This window comes from Anolis carolinensis, chromosome 2, assembly GCF_035594765.1.
Source record: "Anolis carolinensis isolate JA03-04 chromosome 2, rAnoCar3.1.pri, whole genome shotgun sequence".
Taxonomy (NCBI): Eukaryota; Metazoa; Chordata; class Lepidosauria; order Squamata; family Dactyloidae; genus Anolis; species Anolis carolinensis.
Genome location: NC_085842.1, coordinates 182,157,657 through 182,183,328, shown reverse-complemented (window position 1 = coordinate 182,183,328; position 25,672 = coordinate 182,157,657). Strand labels below are relative to the sequence as shown.

General features: G+C 42.8%; 1 protein-coding gene across 10 annotated transcripts in view; it reads left to right on the top strand.

Moving 5' to 3' along the window:
• The window catches only part of flna (filamin A), an 89,919-nt gene extending 68,587 nt beyond the window's left edge, over nucleotides 1–21,332 (top strand). For 4 of the 10 annotated variants that reach the window (XM_016991189.2, XM_016991187.2, XM_062971243.1 and 1 more), the window contains 17 exons: nucleotides 57–164; nucleotides 3,492–3,582; nucleotides 4,600–4,740; nucleotides 4,870–4,998; nucleotides 6,233–6,406; nucleotides 6,497–6,658; nucleotides 6,794–6,997; nucleotides 7,910–8,062; nucleotides 9,196–9,318; nucleotides 10,498–10,764; nucleotides 12,658–12,795; nucleotides 14,659–14,774; nucleotides 15,438–15,570; nucleotides 17,180–17,356; nucleotides 17,446–17,664; nucleotides 19,121–19,309; nucleotides 20,479–21,332. In XM_016991189.2, coding sequence (XP_016846678.2) covers nucleotides 57–164; nucleotides 3,492–3,582; nucleotides 4,600–4,740; nucleotides 4,870–4,998; nucleotides 6,233–6,406; nucleotides 6,497–6,658; nucleotides 6,794–6,997; nucleotides 7,910–8,062; nucleotides 9,196–9,318; nucleotides 10,498–10,764; nucleotides 12,658–12,795; nucleotides 14,659–14,774; nucleotides 15,438–15,570; nucleotides 17,180–17,356; nucleotides 17,446–17,664; nucleotides 19,121–19,309; nucleotides 20,479–20,666 — 2,712 coding nt within the window. In that variant the 3' untranslated portion in view covers nucleotides 20,667–21,332. The remainder of the gene's footprint in view (nucleotides 1–56; nucleotides 165–3,491; nucleotides 3,583–4,599; nucleotides 4,741–4,869; nucleotides 4,999–6,232; nucleotides 6,407–6,496; nucleotides 6,659–6,793; nucleotides 6,998–7,909; nucleotides 8,063–9,195; nucleotides 9,319–10,497; nucleotides 10,765–12,657; nucleotides 12,796–14,658; nucleotides 14,775–15,437; nucleotides 15,571–17,179; nucleotides 17,357–17,445; nucleotides 17,665–19,120; nucleotides 19,310–20,478) is intronic. The other 6 variants (XM_016991192.2, XM_016991188.2, XM_062971245.1 and 3 more) reach the window with 2 other exon arrangements.
• Nucleotides 21,333–25,672: the final 4,340 nt, after the last annotated feature.

Below are 25,672 nucleotides of genomic sequence, written 5' to 3'. Positions count from 1 at the left end.
CCATTGGTTGGTCCTTTCTAACTTTCTTGCCCCTCCACCCTCCGTTCCTGCCACAGGCCCTGGATGGTGAGCGCCCGACCCCCCAACAGATGGCTCAGCCGATGCGTGCCCCACCCTACGCATATCCGTCTGGTGCACAGCAGCCCTGGGGACCAGCAGTAACAGTTCAGTTTCTTGGTGGAGAAGCTAGCCCAGCACATTCTGAGTTTGCGGGAGCTACCCTATGGAATTCAATAGCCTGCTTTGCACTGTCTGGCACTGCTTGGCGGCTGAGGGGTGGGGAGGTTGGGTTGCCGCTTTGAGGTCACAAATGCACAGATCCCTTCCAACTCACTTTGCATTGTGACTGACACAGCTTGGATTAGGCAGAAAGTGGGGACCTGCTTTTGTACGATGAAGGTGGAGTTTGGAATCTAGTCAGCGTGTCAGTCCCAGTCGTCTGCTGCAGAGCTCTGGGGAGATGTAATTCAGTTCCCTTGGCCTCAGTCCAGATGTGGAGAGGATAATGTCTCTTCATTCTCCTTCACAAATTCCTAATGCAAATAAAACTCCTATTTGCTTTTGACTTTCGGGGGGGGGGGGGGGAGATATAGTTGCTAATTGCATCAATGCTGTTATGTCTAGTTTGGCCATCAGACTAAATTTCTGGCTGCAGGCTCTGCCCTACCTGCATCCATCAAGACTTAACTGGTACTAGAATCGGAGGAAATTTTATAGAAATGAGGAAACTTATTCATTAGAATAAGTGTGGACATGTTAAATATCTGTCAACCCTGTTTACGGGACTACTGCTACACAGTTCCATAAGACCAGGAATGTAAAGGTGCTGCATCAAACTAGGAACAGTGTCTCCATCAGCTCTCACTTCCTTCAGAAGCTTACACATAGAGAATCTTGCAGTGGCACTGTTTTGGGTGGGGAGTAGGGTAGAGACAGCATATCTGCCTCTGTGGATAAGTAATGGCCTTTGGGAGTAGTCTAGTATGAAGGGAAGAAGAGGGCAAAGGTTGGTTGATGCAATCTCTCTGCAGTCCTTTCTCTCTCTTTAGGCTACAGTGGCCAACACATTTTGGGACCTCAAATGTTAGACCTGTTGTTGAGTAGATTTGATGTGCTGGTTCAAAAAATGGCATCAATTTACTTCATCAGCTCTTTTCGCGATACAGAACATATTTCATACCACTCTTTACTCCACTTGCCCATAAAAAATCAGGGTATTTTAATGCAGTATTTAAAATACTATCTTTTAAGTATAGAGGAAATCTATTAGAAGAAAAGGCTACTACATTAAAATCTACTTATTGCATACCAAAATTACAGATTTATGATATAAACTTTGCACATACCTAAAAATGCTAGAGCTGATGTGGTCTATCCAATGCAATTTTGTGAATCAGCGCCACAATCCCAGAAACCAAGACACAACGAAAAAGGATGTTTTTTTAAATAGAGCTGTGCTGCCTTTCCCTTATCTGCCTTTTGTCAAAGACAAGCCTCAGTTTTGTATCCTTTCTTCCCATTAGGATCCCCATCACAGCATTCCTTGAGCTGTGATTGGCTGGCCCCAACCAGGTTTGCCCAGCTCCTTCCTTGCACATCTAGTCCAGAGATGCCTGTCGCAGTCTCCTCTCCTCCACTTCCCTCCGCCCCAAATGCACATACTTGCTTGAATGCTGCTACAAATAGGCTGTTACAAGGGGTATCTCCCCTCTCTCCTTTTACCCTACTTTTGTGTTCTCTGCACCTGAATTCCGGAAGGGAAGAGATCCTCCCAGAATGTGATAGGATTTGGGCTTTTCCCCCAGTTGTCTTTGTCTAAGGTCACGTCCCTCCATCTCTTGATGCTGGTCTTGGGGGGGCCATCCATGCTTTGTGTGTTGTCCTTGTCAAACCTTCTGCTATAGGGACTGTCAAGTCTTATCCCACTCAGGTAGTGCTAAGTCCACTTTTTCCAGAATATAAGGGAATAGGCAGCAGTGCTCCTCCCCTTTTTGACTTTTATGGAGACTTTAACTAGCAGTTATCTAAGGCTAGCCATAACTAGAGTTCTACTCAGCACTAACTCTTGCCCTGAACAGTTATAATAGAGTTGGGAGATTATCCAACTCCACCAATAGTTTGGACTACAGCTCCCACAGTCCCTTACCAGTGGTTGTGCTGGGCGGATTTCTTGGGAATTGAAGTCTCAATCTTGGAAAGGCCAATAATTCCCTGTCCCCAAAGCTAAACATGAAACAAATCTGCCCATCAATAGAATGCAGTCAAGTTGGAGTAACTAGAGTTAGCCCGCTAGATTTGCAGATTTAACTTTAAAATTCATATAATTTCCCCCAGTCTTTCAGTGCAACTCTGTGGTCAGCCTCCACTGGAAGTTGGGCTATAGAGTTGTGTTTGAGGACCTAGAAGTTCCTATAAAGGTGTTACCTTAAGTTATAATTGACTTTTTAATCCTGGTTTTTTTCCATTTTTGTGAAGTTTCTGTACTCCTAAACCCATCTAATGAGGAGGGCTGGCTCTAGTGCCAGGCAAAAAAAGGCAACATAACATCAAAACAACGCCAGGGAAACAGAGTGGCTCGGACTTATCCAAAGCTTGGGAGAAAGTTCATTTTAAGTGCTACAACCTAATATAGCTTTTACCATACCGTCTTTCTAAAAATGTAGCCCTCTAGGCTCTGTCCTGTTGTCGTTGTACCACATATATTAGTGCCACACAATAAATGGCACTGAAACTGTGATGCCTCCTGGCTGTAATGCCCCACTTCCCTGGGGACCAGCTCCACCTTGGAGGAGGTGTTTTCTTAACAGCAAACAGTAGTGCTTTTGTTCAATCCCAAATGCTCCTAAAATGAAAGGGAGGGAAGAGAATGTATCATCTGCCTGAATGGCTTCTATGCTTGGAGGCCAAACCAAAGATAGTTTCTTAATTTAGAGCCCTCGAACAACTAAGAAAGGTCAGAGTTTGGAAAGGTTCAGATTTAGGCTGCACTTCCCAGTTCTCACATCTAACAAAGCCAAATTGCTAACTGTTGGGTTCTGAAAATTACAGTTAGAGGTGTAAAAAACTTCTGCAAGCTCTAGAAATAAGTGTTAGGTCTTGGAAGTCTCGTTTAGCCATTTTAGTTGCCTTACGGTATCCAAACATGTAGTCATAACGTCAAACAACCTGGCGTTTTGCTGAATTACAAACTGGTCTCAGAAGCCTTCGGGTTTTATTGTCAGGAAATTCAGACCTGAAATATTTTGGATTGAAAGAAAGTGAGAGGATGAATTCCCAAACCTATTTAATTAACCAATGGCCACTTAGCCTTTGGGGAATAAGAAAAAATCCACCAGGTGGCCTTTTTGAGATTTGTCTTTGTCAGCTGTGTGTTCCATCACTGTTTTTATGGACTCTTGCCATTCTTTCCCATTGTCTTCTTGTCTCCCATGGCTTTCAAAGACCCGTTTCTCACTCTTCTGTTGGGTTGGTGGGCTGACTCTATCTTTCAGGCGACAGACCGTCCCATCAATGGGCTGGATGCTGGACTGCGGCCTTTCGACTTGGTTATCCCTTTTACCATCAAGAAAGGAGAGATAACAGGTAATACTGAGTTCTGGATAACCTTTTGTCTATGATAGAAGGCTTTCACTGGGCTTGCTTGGCCTCAAATCTAGCGCTAGCTGTTATGCCAGGCCAGTTTTTTTTATTTATAGACCACCATTACTGTGTATGTATGTAGCAATATCTCATATACATGCTGTGCTCACTATCTCATGAGCACAGCATGTATATGGTCAGAACTCAGCTATTAAGTTTCATTTTTAAAAAAATGTTCCTGGACCATCAGTCTTGGTCCTGAAGCAGAAAGCAAGCAAGACAAACCTCTTTCATGTGAGGCACCTCTGTTCCTCACATAAATGGGCCTTGCACCTACAATGACTTGTGTTTAAGTCGACCCAGGTTTTTTGGGGTAATATTTTGTTAGTTTTCCCCCTGACTTATACACAAATTTGTACGGTAGGTAGTTTAGTAGTGGTAGACCTCTTACTTCACTTTATTTTATTTTCCCCCAACTTTGATGGTGGTCACAGTGGGCCTTTGTATTGCTAACAAGACCCTGTTTTAGAATTTATGTAGCATAATAATTTTTGCTTTCCTTCATGATAATATGGATTAACTGGGTACTGTACTTATTTACCTCCTTATCTTTCTCCAGAAGTAGTAGGCAGAATGTTTTAGGCCAGATAGATAAGACAGACATGTTATGGACATCTAGGTGTTTTTATATTGCAGCTCCATCAGCCCTAGCTAGTAGAGCCAATGGTAAGATGTCAAATAGGTTTGCAGCCCAAATAATATGGGAGGGGGGCTACATGTTTTGTCACCCCATATTACAATTCTTAGCATTTTCATATGCTTAAATACATGCATGCTTGCAAGGACCTGAAGAAGTTCCAGCCTTGTGTAAACAAGTGCCTTCACTCACAGCAATGAATGAGTGAATTAGGATCTCAAACCCAGGTTCAGTTGAAACATCATTTCTAGTAAGGAATCTTAGCTGCTTGGCTTCCTACTCTATTTAAAGCTACTTATCTTGCCTTGTTCTTTCCCTTGAAGGTGAGGTGCGCATGCCATCTGGCAAGGTAGCAAAGCCAGACATCACTGACAACAAGGATGGCACAGTGACGGTGCGCTATGCACCCACAGAAGCTGGCTTACATGAGATGGATATCCGCTATGACAATATGCACATCCCAGGTAACTTCACTGTCAAGAGACATTGAAGCTGTGTTATTCCCTTGACTTGTCCTGGGTGGTATGCTTGAGAGAGTTTAGTGGGAGGAATAGTAACCTAGATGACACCATCTTTTTCCTTTTTCTCAACAGGCAGTCCCCTTCAATTCTATGTCGACTATGTCAACAGTGGCCATGTGACTGCCTATGGGCCAGGTCTTATCCATGGGGTAGTCAACAAGCCTGCAGTCTTCACTGTCAATACAAAAGATGCAGGAGAAGGTGAGTCAGATAAGTTCTCTTGATCTTCTTTGTTCTGCTTAAACTTGTGTGTCTTTGGAGATAATCTACTGTATTGATTGTTGGCTCTCTGGTTTTTCCTTCATTGAGTAAGATTGGGGGTCCTGTCTGCTTCATTTAGATGAAGAAAATAGCTGCCTGGTCTCTCCATTCGTTGTAAGGATGGGCTTAGTACTGTGCAGATGGTGCCTAGAAACATGTTTCATTTACATTTAATAAGGGATCCAGTTGGTATAGTATTTTGAATGCTGGACTACAACTGGACACCAGAGTTTGATTCCTACTTCGCCATGGAAACTCACTGAGTAACCTTGGTAGGTCAGGTGCAGAAGAAGGCAAAGCCCCCTGAACAAACCTTTCCAAGAAAACCCTATGATAGATTTTCCTTGGGGTATCCATAAGTTGTAAACAATTGGAAGGCACAGAGCAACAAACAAAGCATTTCAGAACCTGTACTATAACTCTCAAAGTGTAAAAAAGTGTATAAATGCAAAGAAGTTAGTCAAGCCCACGTGAAAAGATCCAAGGCCAATGGAACAAGAAACGAGAAGAGAAATTAAAAATTAGGCTGTTTCAAAGCCTGGAGCAATGACTGTGGGATAAAACTTTGGGAGGTGCAAAGTTCAGCAAAGTTGGCAATTTGGGGAGGCTGCCATTCTGACTTGATGGGAAATACTTCCTGCATCGATTAAAAGTAATATTCCCAGAGTTAGATGTGTATATATGTGTGTATAGATAGATAGGTAGATATTCAAAAATAAGGTCAAAATTTGTGTCAGATAATCATATAACAATTTTATAGAGTTTTTAAAATAACCACACATTTTTAAATTTTGCTATATCCATTTTTTATCTTCAGAAAAAATCATTATCTTTTTATAAATTCTAAGTGACAATTATAAGTGACAATTGAAACTTTTAACAGTTACCTTTGTTTTCTTCCTTAGCCTATTGACAAGTCTGCCAAACAAAGTGTCAGAGAATCTGTAGGGTGCCCAATGGTACGAATTAAGGGTTCTTCAGGGTTCTGCCTAGCAAGTTCATTCTTGGCTTCCCTTTCAGAATAAAATAGGCAAAATAGGGTCGTTTGTACAGAGCACAAACGCAAAATAAGTTTGAAGACTTCAGGTTGCCTAGGCCTGCTTATTTATCATGCTTACTCAGAGTAATGGACTCCCTTTTACCTTTCCTGTGTTACCTTCTGAACCTACTGCAGGTGGCCTCTCTCTGGCCATTGAAGGCCCCTCTAAGGCTGAGATCAGCTGCACTGATAACCAGGATGGCACTTGTACCGTGTCCTATCTTCCAGTCCTACCGGGTGACTACAACATCCTGGTGAAATACAATGACAAACACATCCCAGGAAGTCCTTTCACTGCCAAGATTACTGGTGAGATTTGATGCCCTACTTGGGAATGGGGTGTTCTGGATTGCTAGCTGTCGCACAGTAATGTGTGACCCACCTCTTTGTCTCTTTCAGCAGATGACACGATGCGCATGTCCCACCTGAAAGTGGGCTCTTCTGCTGACATCCCCCTGAACATCACAGAGACAGACTTGAGCCAACTGACTGCCACAGTGATCCCACCATCTGGCCGCGAGGAGCCCTGTCTGCTCAAACGATTGCGCAATGGGCATGTAGGTGAGTGTCCACAATCTGTGATTCCCGGTATATCTGCTCTCCACACAGCTTTAACTACCAGCTTATTGGTAACCAAAGATAGAGTAGATCGATCAACATCTCGTTCCTTTCTTTCTCCCCTACTTCTTTCTGTAGGAATTTCCTTTGTCCCCAAAGAGATTGGAGAACACATTGTGAACATCAAGAAGAATGGGCTGCACATCCCCAGTAGCCCAATCACAGTGATGATTAGCCAATCAGAAATTGGTGACGCCAGTCGTGTTAGGGTCTCTGGTCCAGGGCTGAGTGAAGGCCGGACTTTTGAACCATCAGAATTCATCATTGATACAAGAGATGCTGGTATGTACATGTTGATTTTATTTTAAGTGGGCCTTGAGAATGCTTAACTGTAATCTTATAAGATTTTTCTTAAACTGATATTAACAGCCCAAGATAACTTGCACTTATTGCAGTCCTATTAATGAGAGGCCTCCAAATCACCCTAGCAGCAATAAGGTCTTGCCAGCTTGGCGTAATGGCTTTCTTGATTCCTTCTACCTTACCAACTATTAGTGTATTTTCTAAAGAGTCATGTTTTATTTTGATATGACCGAAGATATATCAAAATAAAACATGACTTAGGTAAGTGTTAGTATACTAGAGCAGTGTTTCTCAAACTATGCTCCTCCAGATTTTTGGCCTTCAGCTCCCACAATTCCTAACAGCTGGTAAGCTGACTGGGATTTCTGGGAGCTGAAGTCCAAAACACCTGGAGGAGCACAGTTTGAGAAATACTGCGCCAAAGGGACAAGTCATTCAGTCCAATTCAATTTATGCCAAAGAGAATCAAGAGACTTATCCTGTTAACTTTTTTTCCTTTCCTTTTTTCAGTCTGTTCCCAGTGGGCATTCTGGCTACTTGTTTGTCACCAGATATTGAATGCCAGTGTCCAGTATAAGAGTGCCAGGACTGCATAGAGGTTTTAAAAATTGCATTTTTAGGGAGCAAGAGACCATCTCTCTAAATTGCTACATTCAAAGTCCTATGCCATAATGGGTAAAGTGCTTTTTCACGTACAGTGGAGAATTATTGGGGGCTTTGTTGGGGTTGTTTCTGTTTTTGTCAAACTTCTGAAGAAATTTGCAAATTTTAGTTTTTATGGAATCAGAATGTGATCCTCATCCATCTTTAGTACTTATCTCTTGACTATCGATTTGGATATTGAGACATAGAGAAAAAACTCTTAATCCCCAATGTCCGTCTTCTCTTTAGGTTATGGTGGGCTGAGTTTATCTATTGAAGGCCCTAGTAAGGTTGACATCAACACAGAGGACTTAGAAGATGGGACTTGCAAAGTCACCTATTGCCCAACTGAGCCTGGCAACTACATAATCAACATCAAATTTGCAGACCAACATGTTCCAGGTGAGAGCCATTGCTTTGGTCATCAGATGTGATATGGGGTGAAGAAGAGCAAAGTTGTGCCCAGGAAGGACCAGGGAGCTACCTTAGAATGGGATGGCCCTTTGGTAGCTGGTGCAAAATGCCTATGTTTTTTTAACAAATGGGGTAGTGAACCTCCTCCAGTTTTGACAACTGGATGAGATCTGAAGATGGGGAGTCGGGAATTGTTCCACAGCAAAAGTGGGCAACCAGAGAGAGGCCCAGCATCCTTCCATGCAGGGCCAGTGGGCCATACCAGTCTGTTTTAGCCATGTTGAAAGTGCCATACATATGGGTTCTCAATTACATATTATGATAAAGCAAAAAATAAAAATGCAAGGCAAAAAAAAACAACCATGTTAATAAGTTTCTATAAAAGCTAATCAAATGTGCAAATATAAGTTGATTTTCAGTTTTCATCTGTGTGTCATATTTCAAATGTTGCAAGCAGTGTTAGCACTTTTATTCATTGAATTACACATGGAGAAAAATGATCTTTCCTATTTTGAAGTACCAGTCTTTTAGCAGTCAAAGTTTTATTAATTTTTAGTTGAGGAGATTTGGGAGGCATTAGGGGAGTGATAGGGACACAAACCACTCCATTTGCACAAGTTTGGGTATTTTTGGGGAGTTTGAGAGCTAAAAATCCCTTGAAGGTTTCCTGCTGCCAAAGAATTAACAGATATCTGCTTGTGCGGGTCAATAAAAAATATACAAATATTCCTTCCTCCATGTTTGGAGCAATAGTCCAACACATGATGCAGAGGTTGCATAGTTTTTTTAAAAATGAGATTTAATGTTGTAAGGAAGACATCGTCATTATTATTGCATTCATCATAATCATTTATTTCCATATCACCATTAATTCACATCATGGTTTCTGTAAGTGTTTTATGATTATTAATTTGAGATTGTTTTAATTTGAATAGTAATATCAAGTCCAGCCCATTTTGGCTACTATGCAATGGCATTTGGGATGGAGGGGGGCTCTCCATCAACTTTATCCTGTCTGGTTTCATAGTTTTGGGTGAGGCCCCATCTACCTATGTTTTTATTCTATTCCAGTGACTGGCTCTTTGCAACTGTTTTTTTCCTTTCTTCTCTGTCTGTTGCAGGCAGCCCATTTTCTGTGAAGGTCACTGGAGAGGGTCGAATGAAGCAGATGATCACACGGCGCCAGAAAGCCCCTTCAGTCGCCAACATTGGCACTGAGTGTGACCTCAGTTTGAAAATCCCAGGTGAGGTGTTCAAGAAGAGGGACTTGAAAGCAGCAGTTGAAAAACAAAGTTGGCAGTCATAGGGAGCTAGTGGAGAACTGCAGAGCTTGTAAACATTATATTTGAATTACAGAACTACACCGCTGGCTGGAGGGAAAGTATTTCTAGACATTATACTCCAAAAAAAATCAGGTTTCCTAACTTTTCAATAAATCCCAGCACCTTCTGTAGACCTCACTTCTCACATGGTGAGAGGGAACCCCATAGAATTTGGTGCCACTTCCAAATGTCTACTTTTGCACAAGGCATAAGACCCTGGCATGGAAGGTACATGCTATTCAGGGCCTTGTTCCTTTTTCCAAACAAGCCTCCAGTCCTTAGCTTGGAAAAACACTCATGGAGAGTGCCCAGCAAAGTTTTGGAAGCTAGAAACTTGGGTAATATATTCAGACATGAACAGTCCAGTTTTTTTAAAGAAATGTGAATCATGTTTTAATTATTCTCTCAACTGTCCATTCCAGCATATTTTGTTAGATGCTGTCCTTCTCCACGCCTCCAGGCAGGCAAAGATAGTAGAAGTGGCTGTGTTCAAGTCTGTCTTCCTTATCACAGACACAGAATATCTTTGCTGGAGTATCTGTTTGATTAGTATCTGCCTTTCTCAGCACAGGATACAAGACAGTCTATAGCATTTAAAAACACGGTATGGTTAAGACATTTATTTAAAAATGAAACAGTAGTAGGCCACTATTACTCAGCTCTCTACTTTCACTGGGGTTGGGACAAAAGATCCCTGTGAAAGTGGGGAAAAAAGAATTTTAAAAATATATATTTTTTTATTTGGGATAACACATCCCTGGAAATCTTTAGGTCCCCCAGCATGACTCTGTGGCCAGTGTCTGCTGAAACCGGACCATGAAATTGTTATAAATGACCTAAATATTCCTAGATTAATCAAACCTGGTAAAGTCAAGCACAGACATTTGGACTTTAGTAATAATCTAGATCTAGAATTGTTCAAAAGGATTTTATGCTTCAGAGCTAAATGAATAAGAATGTCTGGAAATAAAGGGGGAAATCAACCTAAATTCTTCCCCACAGTTTGCTTCACAAGTACTGGATGAGCCATTTACATCTTTGTCAAGGCCTTCGATAAAGTGTATTTCTGTGTTGATCTCACTTCTGCCTCTTGTTCTCCAGAGATCAATATCAGAGACATGACAGCTCAGGTGACTAGCCCATCAGGAAAATCCCATGATGCAGAGATCTTGGAGGCTGAAAACAACACTTACTGCATCCGCTTTGTGCCCACTGAGACAGGCATCCACTCAGTCAGCGTCAAATACAAAGGGCAGCATGTACCTGGAAGCCCCTTCCAATTCACTGTTGGGCCTCTTGGTGAGGGCGGTGCCCACAAGGTCCGGGCAGGTGGCCCAGGCTTGGAAAGAGCTGAAGCTGGAGTGCCAGGTATGCCTGTTTGCTGGAGGGAAGTGGGGACGCAATGCTGGAAGGAAAAAGCTTAACGTGGGAGCTGAAGCAGAAAAGGGATAGTGTTCGGCATAATGCTGGGCCTTGATATCTTGTTTAACCATTTTTTAATTGCAATTGATGTCATACTAATTTTTCATTATTAGGTACATTTATATCTAGCCTTTCCTCCAGTAATCTTACGGTGGTTCTCAATCCTCACACTCCTCAGACTTTTCCCATATCATATTTTCATTACTCGGCTCCACAAAGTATATTCTGTATCTATCCATGTATCGAAAGAAATTGGTGCATAGAGTAACATCAGTTCTGCCATTAAATACAATGTTCCCTCATTTATCGCTGGGGTTAGGTTCCAGGACCACCTGAAATAAGTGAAAATCCACGAAGTAGGGACACTATATTTATTTTAATATTTATACATTATTTTAGTAGTTATACACTATTTTAAGTCTTTATCAACCAATCATGTGTTGATAAATCACATCCTTCTTCTCTTGTTGCCACTTGGGCTCCTTTTCTCTCCCTTTGGCTTCACCTTCCTTCCTTCCTTCCTTAGGCTGTAAATTGTAATTTTTTTATGATTTATAATAGTCTTTTAGAGTTTATTGAAAAACCACGAAACATGAATCCGCGAAAAGTGAACCATGATGTAGTGAGGGAACACTGTAGCCAAGTATTTATATTGAAGGATATCTCTTCTCAGCTAGTTGACCTTACACCCAAAATCATAGACATGTGTGGTCAGGATCATAACTACTTTCAGATGAAAGGTTGTTCCAACTAGTTACTGGAACAGAATTCTCTAGCAAGGAAGCAATGGATGTGCTTTCAGAAACTCTCAATTCTCTGAAATGGCTACTTTAACACCCAAAGCCATTTAACATACACAATGAAACCACTGGGAGAGGTCATTCGAAGTTTTAGAGTGTTGTGCCACCTATATTCAGATGACATCCAACTCTATTGCTTTCCGACTGTTCAGGAGCACCTCTGTCTTGTCTGGTTTAAGTTTCAATTTGCTTGCCTCATCCAGCCCATTACTTATGACAAAACACTTCGGTGGCTGGGAGGGCCTTTGCACAATTAAAACTTGTGCGCCAACTGCATCCATCCTTGGGAAACCAGATCTGGCCACAGTGGCCCATGCCTTAGTTACATCCCATCTGGATTACTGTAACGCACTCTACGTGGGACTGCCTCTGAAGAGTGCTTGGAAACTTCAGGTGGTCCAAAGAGCTGCAGCCAGGTTGCTCACTGGAGTGGCTATAGGGAGCGGACAACCTCTCTGTTGCAGCAACTGGCTGTCAGTTTGTTTCCAGGCACAGTTCAAAGTGCAAGTTATTACCTTTGAAGCCCCAGATGTCTCTGGTCCAAGTTATTTGGCTCACTGCATCTCCTTGTACAAACCTGCCCAGGCCCTGAGACCTTCAGGAGAGGCCCTTCTCTCAGTCCCACCCCCATCTCAAGCTCGGTTGGTGGGAACAAGAGTGGGCCTTCCTTCTCCGTGGCTGCCCTCGACTCTGGTGTCCCCTCCCTGCTGTCCTTCCAGCGACAGGCTAAAACATTTTTGTTCATGCAGGCCTTGACAGAAGAACGTTTTGAAGATTGTCAGAGCCTGCTGTGGTTTTAAGTTTTGAATATGTTTTTATGGATTTAAACTGATTTTTTAATACCAGTGATATATTTTTAATGTTTGTTTATTTGTACATATCACATTGTATTGAAATGCTTTTAATGAGTCTCCATGTGGAGAGAAAAAGCAGGGTATAAATAAACATGATCACAACAACAACAACAACAACAACAAGCAGGATTTCCATTAAGTGGAACTCCAAAAGTGCCTCACTGAATATTTGCTTTATTCCACAGCTGAATTTAGCATTTGGACACGGGAGGCAGGGGCAGGAGGTCTCTCAATTGCTGTGGAAGGTCCCAGTAAGGCAGAAATTGCTTTTGAGGACCGCAAAGATGGCTCATGTGGTGTTTCCTACATTGTGCAAGAGCCTGGTAAGTGGTCACCTATGTGTATGGGCAACAGATTCTGATGGAGGCATGATGTACTATTTAAATTATTTTGTATTATGAAACTGTTCTTCATGATACACACACAAAAAGTTTCAAAACCCCCTCCCTCCAATTTCTTTTCTAGCTATGGCCCTGGTAGTTGGGGAGTTGTAGTAACTTTTCAAAAATCAGAGTTCATTCCAAGGGTGGGCGCTGGAGAAGCTCCAAAGGCAGACTTTGGGGCTTATTCTAGATCCTTTTCTTGGAAAAGGCTGTGGCAAGCAGCTTAGCAAATCTGTGTGGCAGCCAGCTTCTGAAATCTGTCATGGCTGTATGTTGCCAGCTGCCTGGAATGGTTCCAGAGTTGTACAGAGATTTCTTTCTGTTTGCTCAGAAGGTTGGCAGATCTTTTGGAACAGCCATCTGGAACACAGGCTGGGAGATCTGTCATCCTGCAGTTTTCTGTTGGGGAGAAGAAATCAATGATGAAGAACCTTGAATAGTTTTCAATTAAGTTTGCGGGTAGCAAATGATTATATACGAAATGGGCATTGTTGTATATCAAATTGTTTCTTCAAATTTTTTCTATGATCTCTATGGAATTTGAGCTGGGTTGGGTGGAATCTATGATCTAACTAATGGGTTACAACTTGCTAGAGCTGTAAATGTTGGAAGTTTTCCAGAGTTTTAAAATGATGCCTTTTTGATGTACTGCTCTTCTTAATCGCTTTAATTGCTTAATTGCTAGTTGGACACCTTTAGTTCATATGTCAAAATATGTAATCTCAAGCAAATGGTTAGATTCTAAATGCTATTTCCTACTGTGGGTTCAATATTGTCAAACACAGTAGCTATGTGATAGTTGCTCCATATTGAAAGTCATCTGCACATGCAACTAAAATTTTCTGGGAGCAGATCTCAGTGTAGAATTGCCAAATATTTAAGCAATCTCTCCTCTACAGGATCTTACCGTTTTCCCGAAAATAAGACAGTGTCTTATATTAATTTTTGCCCCCAAAGTTGCACTAGGTCTTATTTTCAGGGGATGTCTTATTTTTCTATGAAGAAGAATTTACATTTATTGCTGAACAAAAAATGAACATTTATTATATACTGTACAGTAGTTGTCATCACAAACCAGCATAACCAGAATCCTATCAAGAATTTCCTGTTACTACTGTTATTTCCTTGTACAACAATCTACGATACGTACCTTTACCGTTCCTGCATGTTTTGGTGTTCTATTCAGCGGGTGTGCTTCCAAACAATAACTTTACTAGGTCTTACTTTCGGGGGAGGCCTTATAATTAGCAATTCAGCAAAACCTCTACTAGGTCTTATTTTATGGGAATGTCTTATTTTCGGGGAAACAGGGTATATGTTTCTGGTTTATTAAAACATTTCTTAGTGCTTTTTAATCCCCCCTCCAGTCATTGCTTCTTAGGATTGAAATCAACTCTACTGATTGAAATCAACTCTCTGCAATGGATTTTTTTTTCACCTCTACAGTACACAGTTTTAAAAAATCATATCATGTTAATTGCCATATCTGCATCTGAAGGAATCCTGGGATTTATTGCTTTGTGGGGAACTTGGAGAGCTTTAGTATTGCTTAGTGGAGTATGCTAGATCCCTGTAGCAAAGAGGTCCAGGTATCCCCAGCAAACTACAAATTCCAGGATTCCATATGCCAGATAAAAGCCATGCATAGTGCAGAATCATTGTTCACTGTTGAACAATTAGAGCCATTGTCCAACAGTACCTCCCTAAAGGCATTAAGTTTTAATATATTGTCAGTAAATATGCCCTCAGTCAAGTATGACTGTCTGATTGTCATTTCTTGTGTCTCTCCCTCTTCTCTGACAGGCGACTATGAAGTTTCAGTGAAGTTCAATGATGAGCACATCCCAGACAGTCCCTTTGTGGTGCCAGCCACCTCCACCTCAGATGATGCCCGCCGGCTTACTGTTTCTAGTCTTCAGGTGAGGCACTGGGAGAAACCGCCCATTTGTTCCCCCTGCTGGTTGGATTGAATTGGCACTGTTGCTCTCCTGGGCTGGCTGAGAAATCTTGACCAGAGAGAGAAAACAAATAAACAGGGTTTGGGTCCCAGAGGGTGGGAATCAAATTGGGTAGAAGATGTGTCATGGGTGAAAAGGGGGTCTTGGCATCTTCTCAGGGGAGAAAACATTGTGAAATTTGAATATGGGAAAATCTCCTACGCCAACCTCAGAACAGTCATGGTGCCAACTCTGCCAGCCACACAGGGATCTACTTGGGGTTTTTCTCGTGTCTCGTTTAAAGGCTGCTAACAGTCCTGCATCTCAAACCAATGGGGGCTTAAAGATGGAGAGCTTCCCTGGATGCAGCTTTGCCAATCTTGCTGCCCGCCTCAAAAACTATCCAGTCTCCCGCTTTTTAGGGTGCTAATCTAAATCTCCCTGCCCCTCGCCCTTATTTGCTTGCCTGCCTCTTGCACTGCTTCCCAGATTTCCCAGAGCAGTTCTCCCTCTCTAAGCCCCCTTTTTTTCAGGTAAGCAAACTTCCATCTTCTATTGAGGTAGGGAGGGAATCCAAGTTGCCCAAGAATGATGCCACTGCCCATTTGGTCTTTTCTTGTTATCTAACATGCTCTGTGCTTCCAGGAGTCAGGGTTAAAAGTGAACCAGCCAGCCTCGTTTGCCGTCAGCTTGAACGGGGCCAAAGGTGTGATTGATGCCAAAGTGCACAGCCCTTCAGGGGCCCTGGAAGAGTGCCATGTTACAGAAATCGATGAAGGTAAGGGGCTCTGGCATTGGCCCTCCCCAGACAAAATAGGGCTGCACTGCTGACACACAACCAGTAGGATACATGATTCCCATATGATCTTAGCACATTTAATGGTTCTCCTGCTGAGCCACCTGCAAGTTGAAGTACCTGTCTTTGCTGACACTTGTGCAATTAATCCCCCTTCACCCCAAAAGCATTTGGGCCATATGTGAGCTCAGGTATATTCTTAGAGAATGAAAATAGCATAGGAAGCAGTCCCTTTTTCCTGGGTGCTTTATAACTGATTACACCATCTATGGCAGCCATTTTGTGGATAAACAATCATCTTCCTTGCTCACGACATCCATTTTCTTTCAGTGCCTGTGACATTTTCTCCAAGTATGCCTGTTGGCATTATAATGTTATAATTCCAGTCTAACCACCATGGGTCCCTGTTGTGGAATTTATTTAAAGTATTGATACCCTTCCCTGCAGCCAAAACTGCTCCCACAACAGATTGTTAATTTAACAGTTCCCTCCCCAGGGTTGTCTTATTGATCTGATTTATGGTTGCTGGTTCAATAGGTAAGACAGAAGTAGAAATAGGGACGACAGGCACGGCATCAAAAGAGAGCAGTAGATGTGGGCTCCCAGCCACTTCCTGCTGGCTCAGGGGGTTTCCCTAGAACAGTTATGTTAGCAAGATCTGCGGTGGGAGTGTAAGGGGGGTGGGGCTGTTTTAGCTCTCCAAGACAGGAAACGAGATTCCTTTCCCCCACTGTAGTCTTGACTTGAGTTATCGACTAGGAAAAGCTGTCAGCATTTGCCGCTTTGAAACCCCCATCTTGCAGAGCAATCATTGAGACAGCAACACTCATGTTGCTACAGAGACCAGAGCTGATATAATTCTGTGGGTTGTTGGGTTGAATGCTGTTGGATGTGCATGGTTGATTTCTCTGCAATGGCATCCAAATATGTCTCAGTGCAAGAGCAAATAGCATTAAGCTTCCTATGCAGCATCCAGCTCTCCTCTATTTGTGTGCTGAAATGCCAGTCTAATTATTACTTGGCCTTGACTTCATTTTGAAACACAACTAAAAGCTCTGGAATTGAGTTAAAACTCGTTAGCTGTCAGTTTGGGTCAAAAGAAAGATACAGTTCACATGTAAAGACTGATCCAGTAATGTGTTCTGAAGTCAAGAATGCTTCAGTCCTTAAAACACCCTTCCTCCCACATTTAGCCCCAAAGACGGACCCGTGTCTGGGAGCTTTCAACTGCCCTTGCACAGCAAGAGCAGTGGTATTGTGGAATGAGGTACCAAGTACCTCCTTGTGCTATATCTTTAAAAGCACTTGCACTGATGTAACCATACGTTACTATACTATAAGCAACCACAAGGCTACTAGGCATTGAGCCCCCGTCTTTATCTTACCATCTACCCTTTGTTTATTTCCTTATTGTCAATAGGATATATTTGGTGATGTCTGTTTCTTTCCGAGATACAGAAAGAACGGGGAAAAGGCTATACACACATAATTGAATGTGACTATATTCATGTTGACTTGAATGTTCCCCTGCCGGCAGTCAGCTGCTTTAATACTTTCCTGATTAATTTTTCTGTACTTTGTTCTGCCACAGATAAGTATGCCGTGCGTTTCATCCCCCGTGAGAATGGCATCTATTCTGTCGATGTCAAATTCAATGGCAGCCACATCCCTGGCAGCCCCTTCAAGATTCGTGTTGGGGAGGTGGGCCAAGCTGGTGACCCCGGGATGGTGTCTGCTTATGGCCCTGGCTTAGAAGGTGGTATAACAGGTAAGAACCAGTTATGAAGAAGCTGGAAGTGGGCGAGGCTTGGGGAGAACCAGCTCATCTTACTCTGGAAATTTTCTCAATGTTTATAGGAAAACCTGCAGAATTCATAGTCAACACCACAAATGCGGGACCTGGGGCGCTAGCTGTCACAATTGATGGCCCCTCGAAAGTGAAGATGGATTGCCAAGAGTGCCCAGAGGGCTATAAGGTCATCTATACACCCATGGTGCCTGGTAGTTACCTCATCTCCATTAAGTTTGGTGGCCCATACCACATTGCTGGCAGCCCTTTCAAAGCCAAAATCACAGGTAAGCTGTTCTGTAGGCAGTAAAAGGTACAAAAGCCTGCTTCAAAGGTAGGGAAATGGTAGGTGCATCTTTGCCCTGCCAGATGTGACCTGCAATTCCTGTTTGCCTCATTCAGCATGAGGCACTACGTCTTGAGACTGGCCCTTGAGAGGGGTTTCTTAAAATTCTCAGCTGGGGAGCACCTCTGGTTTCTCTAACAAACTACAAATCTCAGTAATCCGTACAGCCATTGAAGTGGAATTATAGTGCCATTTATGATGAAAAGGTGAAAGTGAAAGACATCAAAGTCTTTTGGAATGGAGAAGAGGGCTGTATAACTACTGGCAAACAAAGGCCTAGAGGGATAGCTTACTAGAAATTTCTAGCCCTTCAATGTAACTGTTTGGTAATTTAACTTATATTAATAGTATTCTGAATTATCTTTCCTGGAACATATCCACCATGGATACAGAAGTTTTACTGTAATTTACCAGCTGGTAGTAGTTCTCCAACCTAGCAGTTCGAAAACATGCAAATGTGAGTAGATAAATAGGTACCGCTCTGGCGGGAAGGTAACGGCGCTCCATGCAGTTATGCCGGCCACATGACCTTGGAGGTGTCTACGGAAAACGCCGGCTCTTTGGCTTAGAAATGGAGATGAGCACCAACCCCCAGAGTCGGTCACGACTGGATTTAACGTCAGGGGAAAACCTTTACGTTTACCTTTTAGTAGTTCTCTAGAGCTTCTGGTTGGCTTTCTCCCTACACTTTTGACATAATAATAATAACTTTATTTTTATACCCCGCCTCCATCTCCCCAAAGGGACTCGGGGTGGCTTACATATGGCACAAGGTGTCTAAAACAACTCATAAAATAAACAGTACAATACAAAAAAAAACCACTAGTATTTGAACTCAGAGCAGCACCAATAACCTAAAGTATCATCTGTCATAAAATCATGGCCAACTGTAAACAAGAAGAAAGGAAAGGGATAGTGCAAGTTGTAGCTAAAGAACAAAGGATTGGGATAAAAGTGCTGTGCTGTGTCATAATTGTAGACCATTGGGCTAGACATTCTCAAAGGCTTGCTTAAACATCCAAGTCTTCAATTAACTCTAGAAGGAGGACAAGGGTGGGGGTCTGCCTAATCTCCCTGGGGAGGGCACTCCAAAGCCTGGGGACAACCATTGAGAAGGCCCTTTCCTTCGTCCCCACCAACCATGCTTCTGACGATGGTGGGACTGTGAGAAGGGCTTCCCCAACAGATCTTAACGCTTGTGCAGATACATAGGGGGGAGGGGGATGCAGTCGCGAAGATAGGTGGGGCCCGACATGACACACAGATACACTCTTGGGCTAAAAAAGGGTTCTGGGAAAACTGGAATTGTCCCCAGGGCCTTAGGGTTCCTCATGCATAATATTTTATGGTGGTGAGGACTATTCGCACTCATGCTGTTGTTTTCCTTTCTCTGTAAGGGACCCGCCTGGTCCCCAGTCACAGCCTCCACGAGACTTCGTCAGTCTTCATGGATGGGGCAGCCAAACCTGATGGAGCAACACCCAAGTTTGCCTCTGATGCCAGCAAAGTGGTGGCCAAGGGTCTGGGCCTTAACAAGGGTTTTGTGGGGCAAAAGAATTCCTTCACTGTTGATTGCAGCAAAGCAGGTGAGTGTCAGTGACTTCTAAAGAGGACTGCATGGAGTCTGAAGCTTCTGCCATTTCTTTTGTTTTAATATTTTTATCTTCATAACAATTTCTGCCGTTTATAAAGGTCTGTCTTTTCTGCAGTATGTCTTCATTTGTTTGAAGAGATAAGCTTCCTATGGCAATATGTGGTCTGCTTTTAAAGTTGAATTGTGCAGGGAGTGTCTCAAAAGTTCCTTTGGTGTTCTGGATTCAGCTGCTGGGTGGGAACATTATTTGTTGTCAACTATGAAAACACCCATGTTATAGGAATTATTAACTTCCATTCTCTCTGCTAGTGATACCTTATGCGAGGGACTTATTTTCATAGTCTGAGTGAGCTGAGCAATGAGTGATATATGATACCTCTTAGTATTTTTTTTAGTCTTGTATTTTTTTTAAAGTTATTGGAATAAACAAGATTATGGAAGCTGCCAGACCCAGCTAAAATTATAGGTTCTTCCTGGTTCTGAAAGAATGTAGGACTCGGGACCTTCGAGGGTGGAGGGGAATATAGAACAGTGGTTCCCAACGTTTGGGCCTCCAGATGTTTTGGACTTCATTTCCTAACAGCTGGTAATATGGCTGGGATTTCTGGGAGCTGAAGTCCAAAACATCTGGAGGCCCAAAGGTTGGGAACCACTGGTATAGAAGGATTAAAGTCTCTGTACAATCCTCCATATATACGCCTGACTGTCCCCTGCTAATACTGCTGGGACAGAGCTGATGTTTGCTGATTAAATAGCAGTGTGTAGCTCTTTGAATGATCATATAATCCTAAAGTTGGAAAGGACCATCTAGCCCAACCCCTCCCATGCAGGAGTTCTCAATCAGCGAAAAACTTCCAGAAAGGGGAGTCTGCTTCACTCTAAGGCAGGGTGTTCCGCTGTTATACGGCTGTTTAAACGGAATCTCACAATGTTGGATTGTGTTTCCCAGCCACCCTAACCAGCACAGCTGGTAGTAAGGAATACTGGAACATGCAGTTGGACAACATGTTGGAGTCCCATACATTTCCCAGACCAATATAGGAGTTTGGATTGATGGGAAAGGGGAGAGCTGAAATACCCTGACTGAGAAATGGTGAGGCATAACTCAAGCATTCCCTGTCTCCATTGTATTTGACCCTTTGGCCCTTGCTCTTTTCTCAGGGAACAACATGCTGCTGGTGGGCGTCCATGGCCCTAAGACCCCCTGTGAGGAGATTGTGGTGAAGCACCTGGGCAACCGGCTCTATAACGTCACCTACCTGCTGAAGGACAGAGGGGATTATGTGCTGGTGGTGAAATGGGGAGATGAGCACATCCCCGGCAGCCCCTTTCACGTCTCTGTGCCTTAATTTCCCCCTCCCCGCCTGATTGTAACACTGCCCTTCCTCCTGGGCCCCAATGTAGTACCACTCCCCTCCCCTTGAGACACTACTGCTCTCTTGGATGGGCAGGGTTTCTGTGCCACTGAGGCTGGTTTATGGGATTGGGAGGGAGCAGGTTGCCCTTAGGATGAGAGGGAATTCCTGTGGATCTGTTTACATGCAGCACTAACTACTTCTTTTCCCATCCAGTTTGTCAGTGATTTTTCCTTTTCTCCCTTTTGGGGCAGGAGGCAGGACTGATGACACTTTTTTTTCTTTGCCAAAGCACCAGCTTTGTGCCCATGGACTGAATCTGTGCCACTTCCTAGATTTGCCCTATTAACAACAACAAAAGTTTGGCATCTGGCTACTACATATGCGTATCAGTGCCATCCACTGCTTGAGAGAAACCACTGCTCCCAAAGGAACTGCAGACGGCCTGTCTCTTTCGTCTCTAGATCTCCTTTCCCATTTTATGGCTTGAGATGGAAGCTCTATTGATAACAGATAACCTAATGGCAAGAGCTGCTCCTTGCTTTGCCAGTTTTATAACCAAAAACCTTTGTTTAGTCCTTCCAAGACTTAAGTCGTACACAACTGCCAAGTCCTTTCTCTGATGAGGGAAGGGGAATAAAACGTTCTGCTTCAAATGGTTGTTGGTTATCTCTTGTCAGTTTTTCCTCTCTTCTACTTATTCAGGGATTTGAGATGCATGCTCTCTCAGAACTAGGTTGGCTTTGCCTTGTCGTGGTTGGTTTCAATTCTCATATGCCTGAGGAATGCTTTCCTCAATTGTTTCCTGTTATGGTCCATCACTATGTCATAAAATATTCTGTGCTGCACAGTCCCACCACTCAATAACAATTCTGCCACGAGAAAGCAGTGCGCCTCAGAAGAACCTTCCTGCCCTTACCAATCTTATAAAGGAGCTCCCAGGAATAGTTTTGAGAACTTGCTATTTAATTACATTACAGTAGAGTCTCACTTATCCCAAGTTCTGGATTATCCAACGCATTTTTGTAGTCAATGTTTTCAATACATCGTGATATTTTGGTGCTAAATTCGTAAATACAGTAATTACTACATAGTATTACTGTGTATTGAACTGCTTTTTCTGTCAAATTTGTTGTATAACATGATGTTTTGATGCTTAATTTGTAAAATCATAACCTAATTTAATGTTTAATAGGCTTTTCCTTAATCTCTCCTTATTATCCAACATGTTAGTTTATCCAACATTCTGCCGGCCCATTTACGTTGGATAAGCGAAACTCTACTGTATTTATATTCCGCCCTTCTCACCCCGAAGGGGACTCAGGACGAATCATAATGTACATATACATGGCAAACATTAAATGCCATTAGACATACGACACACAGAGACACAGAGGCTATTTAACATTTTCCGGCTTCATGAGGGTATGCTCGATTCTGGCCACAGGAAGAACTGTTGCTTCATCACCCACTGTGATGCCAAGTCTTGATGGAGTACTTCCTCATCTTCCAGCACGCACGTTGCTGGACATTTTTATGGTGACATAAATTAGTCTCCCCGCATAAACAGTCCCTAAATTTACAACTATCTTTCGGGTTGCTTAGGTAAACAATGAGCTGGGGCTATTTAATGGTCGGGCACTCAATCTGACCCGGGCTTCAAACTCATGACCTCTCAGTCAGTAGTGGTTTATTGCAGCTAGCTACTAACCAGCTGCGGCACAGCCCGGCCCCTGTATAAATGTATAAAGACATTTCTGCAGAGTATCCAGGAGCAGAATATAGTATAATTGACTTGAAATTGGAGTTTTGGGAGTGTAATGGGCTGAACCAACAAGATAAAAAAGAAGCCTTGTTGGATATGTGAAATGATCAGAAGAATGTGTGTTGAGAAGAGCATCCTAATGAAAAGTGAAAGAGGCTTGGAGTTACTTCTTAATGGATTGCTGCAAAGGTGGTGTTTATCTTCTGTGTGAGAAGGATCAAGAACACATCTGTATAACTCTGCTTTATTCATACACACATATGCACAAGTGAATTCTGGAAGAAGATACTGAATTCCCAAAAGCTATGTCCAACTTGGAGTGCAGGGAATGTTTTCCAGCTCAAAAACGCAGGAAGATTACCACCTTACTTTTCTGCATAGTTGGGGATGTAACTTTCTCAGGCCATTTTTGGAATTGCAGTCTAATGATGGAGATTTCTAGTGTCAAGAAGCAGAACATCCATTGAATTCTGATGGATGTTATAGACTAGGGAAGAGATGGCCAGCTAGTAAGGAACAGGAACATTTGTTTAATCAATGACAAAAGTGCTGAAATTTCACTGATCCCAATAACTAGGCTGGGGCTGTTTCTGTTTAATGAGCATTATGTTGAGGTAAGCCAAGGTTATGTCTAATATGAAACTATGACTAATTTCTATTTCTCTAACAACTGAAAGAGTTGCAAGTGGGTTGAGCTCACACCAGCGTGAGAACTTAGTTGCAAGTTAGTTGCTAGTGGCCAAAGGTGGAGGTGATACGTTGCAACTGCCGGTGGTTTCCCATAGCCAACAGCCCTACTCAAACCCTGAGTATGAGTGAGCTGGATTGTTTTCATTCTTTGCACTCTGGGCATTCTCAATTTGCCAACAAACCTCCACAAAGCAACTCAAGTCATATATCCCTGGAGCAGGCCTTCAGTTATGGGGTAGATCCTTAAAATAACCAAGATTGAATGTGAAACTGGCACTAAATTTGGCCCTCTACTTTTGAGAGTTTATGGATTTGATTAATATGGTCTCTTTAGAAATCTCAGGTTCTCCAGTGTGACTGATCAAATTCCTCTGGACATGCTGGAGGACCTAGCGATTCCTAGAGAAATGTTTTCTCAAGTACAAAAAAGGGGTTTTCCCTCTTTCATATCAGTCCTGTGCTTCAAATCCCAACAAGTATGCAGGGCTGGCTGTGGTATATCTGAACTGGGGAACTTGTTGACTCCAGATATTGTTTGGCGGAAATTCCTATCGGCTCTATTCAGCATAGCAAATGGTCCAACATTTGGAGAGCCAGATTTTGCCCAAATCAGCTCTACAGGATGGGCTACTATTTCAGAAACCAACAACACATACTTCCAGAGTGTTATTCCCTTCCATTTCTGGACAAACCAGTAAAAATATGGAGCAGATATGTTATAGAATCATAGAATAGTAGACTTGGAAGAGACCTCATGGACCATCGAGTCCAACACCCTGCCAAGTAGCAGGAAATCGTGTTCAAAGCACCCCTGACAGATGGCCGTCCAGCCTCTGCTTAAAAGCCTCCAAAGAAAGAGCCTCCACCACATAGTGATATTTTTATCACTATGGATCTGATATTAGGGCCAGATGCCCCTTAACAATTGTGTATTTTCATCACAGCATCTCATACAAAAGCAATATCTTGCATATATCGTTTCAAATGTGCATGAAAGCTAAGAGGTATTGGCTAACATTTGAGAGTATTTGGCTATGAGATAAGAGTTATCCTTGTCTTTCCATTTTTCACAAATACCAATGAGAAGTAAGTAAAATATTATAGGGTGTGGTTCTTGGCTCAGTATTCAGACTCATTTGTGGTCCGGTCTGTTGAGGTGCCTATATTTGCACAAGAATGCATGATACAAGTACTGCATGCTTATTTATAGAAAAGAACTGTTTGTCTTGGGGTTTTTCAGGGATGTCCTGTGCCTGTAACTTCATTCCAAAGATACATGCATGGGGGTTATCCAAACAGAAATTGTCCTCATTAGCAAGGACTGCTACAAATCCTGGAGTCCAAGATGTCCTGCTTACACTGTCTGGAAGGAGAGGCCTTCTAGTTGAATAGTCATCTACCTTTGATAGCTTGGACTTCGATCTCCAGAAATTCCAGGCAGTGTGGTCAGAGATTCTGAAACCTGAAGCCCAAAATGATGAGAGGGTTGAAAAAATCCTGAGAACTATAATTCTAACCAGGGCCGGCCCTAGGCAATTTTCAAGTGTAAGCAAACAGTATTTTGGCGCCCCCACTCAAATGCAGTGAGTGGAAGAAGAGAGCCATGGAGATTTCCTCAAAGTCCTGGGCCTTTACCGGAGGGAGGAAACACTTCCCTTTGGCAAAGGCCCAGCTTAGGGAAACCCAGGGTGCCCCCAGGGGATTGGCACCTTCCGTATTTGCGTAGTTTGCGTATAGGTTCAGCCGCCCCTGATTCTAACATAAAACTTAGATGTGCATTTAGGTGTTTAAAACACTTGCAGAATAGTCATATGAGACAATCTATAGTGTATAGTATAGTATAGTATAGTATAGTATAGTATAGTATAGTGTAGAGCCCCCGGTGGTGCAGCAGATTAAACCACTGAGCTGCTGAACTTGCTGACTGAAAGGTCAGCAGGTCGAATCCAGGGAGTGGGGTGAGCTCCCGCTGTCAGCCCCAGCTTCTGCCAACCTAGCAGTTCAAAAACATACAAGTGTGAGTAGATCAATTGGTACTGCTCCGGCAGGAAGGTAGCAGTGCTCCATGCAGTCATGCTGGCCCCATGACCTTGGAGATGTCTACGGACAACGCCGGCTCTTCGGCTTAGAAGTGGAGATGAGCACCAACTCCCAGAGTTGGACATGACTAGACTTAATGTCAGGGGAAAACCTTTACCTTTATAGTACAAGAATGGAGAAAGTAGATAGGGTGAATTGCAATCGATCCCTAATGTTTTCTGACTTGGAGTTGTTTGACAACTGCAACAACAAAAACGTATTCTCCCATTGTCCAGTTTGGCTGCTGAGATGGAAGACGTGGAGAGAGAGACCAGGGAGTTTTTTCATAATGGAACTGCAAGTTCTGTTTTTTGTTGTGTGCCTTCAAGTCGTTTCTGACATATGACAATCAAATCTCCACTGGTGTTTTTAGGCAAGATTTATTTAGAGAGAGTTTGCCACTGCCTCCTTCTGAGGCAGAGAGAACATGACTTATCCAAAAAGCACCAAGTGTGTATTCGTGGCT